The sequence below is a fragment of the Dendrobates tinctorius genome, unplaced genomic scaffold, assembly GCF_039654945.1.
Source record: "Dendrobates tinctorius isolate UK_male_01 unplaced genomic scaffold, ASM3965494v1 ptg000211l, whole genome shotgun sequence".
Taxonomy (NCBI): Eukaryota; Metazoa; Chordata; class Amphibia; order Anura; family Dendrobatidae; genus Dendrobates; species Dendrobates tinctorius.
The window spans coordinates 14,324,672-14,331,404 of record NW_027361878.1 but is presented as its reverse complement, the minus strand read 5'-3'; the positions used below and the strand labels follow the sequence as shown (position 1 = coordinate 14,331,404).

At 56.6% G+C, this 6,733-nt stretch overlaps 1 protein-coding gene across 1 annotated transcript in view; it reads left to right on the top strand.

The window, feature by feature from the left end:
* Positions 1–5,936: 5,936 nt before the first annotated feature.
* Positions 5,937–6,733, top strand: part of VPS51 (VPS51 subunit of GARP complex) — a 32,600-nt gene continuing 31,803 nt past the window's right edge. Inside the window, exon 1 of the mRNA XM_073554471.1 lies at positions 5,937–6,274. Within this exon, the coding sequence (XP_073410572.1) occupies positions 6,068–6,274 (207 nt within the window). The 5' untranslated portion in view covers positions 5,937–6,067. The remainder of the gene's footprint in view (positions 6,275–6,733) is intronic.

The window sequence follows — 6,733 nt, the reverse complement described above, 5'->3', positions numbered from 1 at the left end:
GTAAAATACGCAGACGCTGCACCTGTGAAATGCATGCCCAGCACCTGAGAAATGCGCAGACGCTGCACCTGTGAAAAGAGCGCCTAGCACCTGTGAAATGTGCACCCAGCATCTGTGAAAAGCGTGCACAGCACCTGTGAAATGCGCAGACGCTGCACCTGTGAAATGCGCAGACGCTGCACCTGCGAAATGCATGCCCAGCACCTGTGAAATGTGCAGACGCTGCACCTGTGAAATGCGCAGATGCTGCACCTGTGAAATGCGAGCCCAACACCTGAGAAATGCGCAGACGCTGCACCTGTGAAATGTGCGCCCAGCACCTGTGAAATGTGCAGACGCTGAACCTGTGAAGTGTGCGCCCAGCACCTGTGAAATGCGCAGACGCTGCACCTGTGAAAAGCGTGCCCAGCACCTGTGAAATGTGCAGACGCTGCACCTGTGAAATGCGCAGACGCTGCACCTGTGGAATGCGCAGACGCTGCACCTGTGAAAAGCGCAGACGCTGCACCTGTGAAAAGCGCAGACGCTGCACCTGTGAAAAGCGCAGACGCTGCACCTGTGAAAAGCGCAGACGCTGCACCTGTGAAATGCGCAGACGCTGCATCTGCGGAATGCATGCCCAGCACCTGTGAAATGCGCAGACGCTGCACCTGTGAAAAGCGCAGACGCTGCACCTGTGAAAAGCGCAGACGCTGCACCTGTGAAAAGCGCAGACGCTGCACCTGTGAAAAGCGCAGACGCTGCACCTGTGAAATGCGCAGACGCTGCATCTGCGGAATGCATGCCCAGCACCTGAGAAATGCGCAGACGCTGCACCTGTGAAAAGCGCGCCTAGCACCTGTGAAATGTGCACCCAGCATCTGTGAAAAGCGTGCACAGCACCCGTGAAATGCGCAGACGCTGCACCTGTGAAATGCGCAGACGCTGCCCCTGTGAAATGCATGCCCAGCACCTGAGAAATGCGCAGACGCTGCACCTGTGAAAAGCGTGCACAGCAACTGTGAAATGCGCAGACGCTGCACCTGTGAAAAGCGCAGACGCTGCACCTGTGAAATGCGCAGACGCTGCACCTGTGAAATGCGCAGACGCTGCACCTGTGAAAAGCCCAGACACTGCACCTGTGAAAAGCGCAGACGCTGCACCTGTGAAAAGCGCAGACGCTGCACCTGTGAAATGCGCAGACGCTGCACCTGTGAAATGCGCAGACGCATCTGCGGAATGCATGCCCAGCACCTGTGAAATGGGCAGACGCTGCACCTGTGAAAAGCGCAGACGCTGCACCTGTGAAAAGCGCAGACGCTGCACCTGTGAAAAGCGCAGACGCTGCACCTGTGAAATGCGCAGACGCTGCACCTGTGAAAAGCGCAGACGCTGCACCTGTGAAATGCGCAGACGCTGCACCTGTGAAATGCGCAGACGCTGCATCTGCGGAATGCATGCCCAGCACCTGAGAAATGCGCGCCTAGCACCTGTGAAATGTGCACCCAGCATCTGTGAAAAGCGTGCACAGCACCCGTGAAATGCGCAGACGCTGCACCTGTGAAATGCGCAGACGCTGCACCTGTGAAATGCGCAGACGCTGCACCTGTGAAATGCATGCCCAGCACCTGAGAAATGCGCAGACGCTGCACCTGTGAAAAGCGTGCACAGCAACTGTGAAATGCGCAGACGCTGCACCTGTGAAAAGCGCAGACGCTGCACCTGTGAAATGCGCAGACGCTGCACCTGTGAAAAGCGCAGACGCTGCACCTGTGAAAAGCGCAGACGCTGCACCTGTGAAATGCGCAAACGCTGCATCTGCGGAATGCATGCCCAGCACCTGAGAAATGCGCGCCTAGCACCTGTGAAATGTGCACCCAGCATCTGTGAAAAGCGTGCACAGCACCCGTGAAATGCGCAGACGCTGCACCTGTGAAATGCGCAGACGCTGCACCTGTGAAATGCGCAGACGCTGCCCCTGTGAAATGCATGCCCAGCACCTGAGAAATGCGCAGACGCTGCACCTGTGAAAAGCGTGCACAGCAACTGTGAAATGCGCAGACGCTGCACCTGTGAAAAGCGCAGACGCTGCACCTGTGAAATGCGCAGACGCTGCACCTGTGAAATGCGCAGACGCTGCACCTGTGAAATACGCAGACGCTGCACCTGTGAAATGCATGCCCAGCACCTGAGAAATGCGCAGACGCTGCACCTGTGAAAAGCGCGCCTAGCACCTGTGAAATGTGCACCCAGCATCTGTGAAAAGCGTGCACAGCACCTATGAAATGCGCAGACGCTGCACCTGTGAAAAGCGCGCCTAGCACCTGTGAAATGTGCGCCCAGCAACCTGTGAAAAGCGTGCCCAGCACCTGTGAAATGCGCAGACGCTGCACCTGTGAAAAGCGTGCCCAGCACCTGTGAAATGCGCAGACGCTGCACCTGTGAAAAGCGTGCCCAGCACCTGTGAAATGCGCAGACGCTGCACCTGTGAAAAGCGTGCCCAGCACCTGTGAAATGCGCAGACGCTGCACCTGTGAAAAGCGCAGACGCTGCACCTGTGAAAAGCGTGCCCAGCCCGTGAAAAGCGCAGACGCTGCACCTGTGAAAAGCGCGCCCAGCACCTGTGAAAAGCGTGCCCAGCACCTGTGAAATGCGCAGCCGCTGCACCTGTGAAATGCGCAGACGCTGCACCTGCGAAATGCATGCCCAGCACCTGTGAAATGTGCAGACGCTGCACCTGTGAAATGCGCAGATGCTGCACCTGTGAAATGCGCGCCCAACACCTGAGAAATGCGCAGACGCTGCACCTGTGAAATGTGCACCCAGCACCTGTGAAATGTGCAGACGCTGAACCTGTGAAATGTGCGCCCAGCACCTGAGAAATGAGCAGACGCTGCACCTGTGAAAAGCGTGCCCAGCACCTGTGAAATGTGCAGACGCTGCACCTGTGAAATGCGTGCCCAGCACCTGTGAAATGCGCAGACGCTGCACCTGTGAAATGCGCAGACGCTGCACCTGCGAAATGCATGCCCAGCACCTGTGAAATGTGCAGACGCTGCACCTGTGAAATGCGCAGATGCTGCACCTGTGAAATGCGCGCCCAACACCTGAGAAATGCGCAGACGCTGCACCTGTGAAATGTGCACCCAGCACCTGTGAAATGCGCAGATGCTGCACCTGTGAAATGTGCGCCCAGCACCTGAGAAATGCGCAGACGCTGCACCTGTGAAATGTGCGCCCAGCACCTGTGAAATGTGCAGACGCTGAACCTGTGAAATGTGCGCCCAGCACCTGAGAAATGCGCAGACGCTGCACCTGTGAAAAGCGTGCCCAGCACCTGTGAAATGTGCAGACGCTGCACCTGTGAAATGCGCAGACGCTGCACCTGTGAAATGCGCAGACGCTGCACCTGTGGAATGCGCAGGCGCTGCACCTGTGAAAAGCGCAGACGCTGCACCTGTGAAATGCGCAGACGCTGCACCTGTGAAAAGCGCAGACGCTGCACCTGTGAAATGCGCAGACGCTGCACCTGTGAAAAGCGTGCCCAGCACCTGTGAAATGCGCAGACGCTGCACCTGTGAAAAGCGTGCCCAGCACCTGTGAAATGTGCAGACGCTGCACCTGTGAAAAGCGCAGACGCTGCACCTGTGAAAAGCGTGCCCAGCCCGTGAAAAGCGCAGACGCTGCACCTGTGAAAAGCGCGCCCAGCACCTGTGAAAAGCGTGCCCAGCACCTGTGAAATGCGCAGACGCTGCACCTGTGAAATGCGCAGACGCTGCACCTGCGAAATGCATGCCCAGCACCTGTGAAATGTGCAGACGCTGCACCTGTGAAATGTGCAGATGCTGCACCTGTGAAATGCGCGCCCAACACCTGAGAAATGCGCAGACGCTGCACCTGTGAAATGTGCACCCAGCACCTGTGAAATGTGCAGACGCTGAACCTGTGAAATGTGCGCCCAGCACCTGAGAAATGCGCAGACGCTGCACCTGTGAAAAGCGTGCCCAGCACCTGCGAAATGTGCAGACGCTGCACCTGTGAAATGTGCACCCAGCACCTGTGAAATGCGCAGATGCTGCACCTGTGAAATGTACGCCCAGCACCTGAGAAATGCGCAGACGCTGCACCTGTGAAATGTGCGCCCAGCACCTGTGAAATGTGCAGACGCTGAACCTGTGAAAAGCGTGCCCAGCACCTGTGAAATGTGCAGACGCTGCACCTGTGGAATGCGCAGACGCTGCACCTGTGGAATGCGCAGACGCTGCACCTGTGAAAAGCGCAGACGCTGCACCTGTGAAAAGCGCAGACGCTGCACCTGTGAAATGCGCAGACGCTGCACCTGTGAAAAGCGCAGACGCTGCACCTGTGAAATGCGCAGACGCTGCACCTGTGAAAAGCGCAGACTCTGCACCTGTGAAATGCGCAGACGCTGCACCTGTGAAATGCGCAGACGCTGCACCTGTGAAAAGCGCAGACGCTGCACCTGTGAAATGCGCAGACGCTGCACCTGTGAAATGCGCAGACGCTGCACCTGTGAAATGCGCAGACGCTGCATCTGCGGAATGCATGCCCAGCACCTGTGAAAAGCGCAGACGCTGCACCTGTGAAAAGCGCAGACGCTGCACCTGTGAAATGCGCAGACGCTGCACCTGTGAAATGCGCAGACGCTGCACCTGTGAAATGCGCAGACGCTGCACCTGTGAAATGCGCAGACGCTGCACCTGTGAAATGCGCAGACGCTGCACCTGCGAAATGCATGCCCAGCACCTGTGAAATGTGCAGACGCTGCACCTGTGAAATGCGCAGATGCTGCACCTGTGAAATTCGCGCCCAAAACCTGAGAAATGCGCAGACGCTGCACCTGTGAAATGTGCACCCAGCACCTGTGAAATGCGCAGATGCTGCACCTGTGAAATGTGCGCCCAGCACCTGAGAAATGCGCAGACGCTGCACCTGTGAAATGTGCGCCCAGCACCTGTGAAATGTGCAGACGCTGAACCTGTGAAATGTGCGCCCAGCACCTGAGAAATGCGCAGACGCTGCACCTGTGAAAAGCGTGCCCAGCACCTGTGAAATGCGCAGACGCTGCACCTGTGGAATGCGCAGACGCTGCACCTGTGAAAAGCGTGCCCAGCACCTGTGAAATGCGCAGACGCTGCACCTGTGGAATGCGCAGACGCTGCACCTGTGGAATGCGCAGACGCTGCACCTGTGGAATGCGCAGACGCTGCACCTGTGAAAAGCGCAGACGCTGCACCTGTGAAATGCGCAGACGCTGCACCTGTGAAAAGCGCAGACGCTGCACCTGTGAAATGCGCAGACGCTGCACCTGTGAAATGTGCAGACTCTGCACCTGTGAAATGCGCAGACGCTGCACCTGTGAAAAGCGCAGACGCTGCACCTGTGAAATGCGCAGACGATGCACCTGTGAAATGCGCAGACGCTGCACCTGTGAAATGCGCAGACGCTGCATCTGCGGAATGCGCAGACGCTGCACCTGTGAAAAGCGCAGACGCTGCACCTGTGAAATGCGCAGACGATGCACCTGTGAAATGCGCAGACGCTGCACCTGTGAAATGCGCAGACGCTGCACCTGTGAAAAGCGCAGACGCTGCACCTGTGAAATGCGCAGACGATGCACCTGTGAAATGCGCAGACGCTGCACCTGTGAAAAGCGCAGACGCTGCACCTGTGAAAAGCGCAGACGCTGCACCTGTGAAATGCGCAGACGCTGCACCTGTGAAATGCGCAGACGCTGCACCTGCGGAATGCATGCCCAGCACCTGTGAAATGCGCAGACGCTGCACCTGAGAAATGTGCAGACGCTGCACCTGTGAAATGCGCGGCGAGAGGCAAAAATGCGCACATCTTCCCAGCCTGCCCCAGGATCTGAGCGCGCTCCTAAATGCGCCGCCTTCACTGCCGTGATGAACCAATCAGCGCTGCAGCTCACAAAGACTGACACCCCCAAGCTCGCAGGCAGCTCACCGACTAGCAGGGCGCTCCGCTTGCACTGCGCACGCGCAGACATCAGCCGTTTCCGCGCTTGCGTAGTTGTAGTTTTGCTTTGCTGTGAGATTCGGCGAATATGGCGACTTCCGCTGCGATGGAGGAAGAGGAGGGGAAGAGGGGAAAGGCTCTCGGGATGGAGGAAGATGAGAGGAAGAGACGGAAGGCTCACGGGATGCTGAAGCTGTACTATGGCATAAACGACGAAGGGAAAAGCAGCGAGAAGTCCCTGGACCCGCTGGATATCGATAGCGTGCATTTCCGGCCGGAGCTCTACCTCACCAAGGTGACGTCACCTGAGCTCAGCGGATGTGTGACGTCAGGTTACACAGGTGGCCTCTTATGCGGGGGGGGGGGGGGTGCTGCAGTGCCACTTAAAGGGGTTGTCCACTTTTGGGGACACTTTTTTTTACTCAAATAGTTCTACTTTGGTCTAAGTAATATGTATTTGTAATTGGGTTTCTATAAAAACTTTCAGTTGCCTTCTGTAGGCACTGCCTAATGTCCGCTGCAGAATGAGTTAACTGAGAAGTCATCAGTAAGTTCATTCAAACCAAACAGGAAGCACACTGTAGCACCATAGCATGCAAACATGAAATAAGAAGAATGGATTGCATTACTGCATTAGAAATGTGAAAAATTGTGAAATGTTAGCGCATACAATGGCCAACTAATGTGTACCTGGAAGCCTCCACCGAGCTATAGATTTCAGTCTAAGGAGAGGATTTACATAGGTTCCCATACT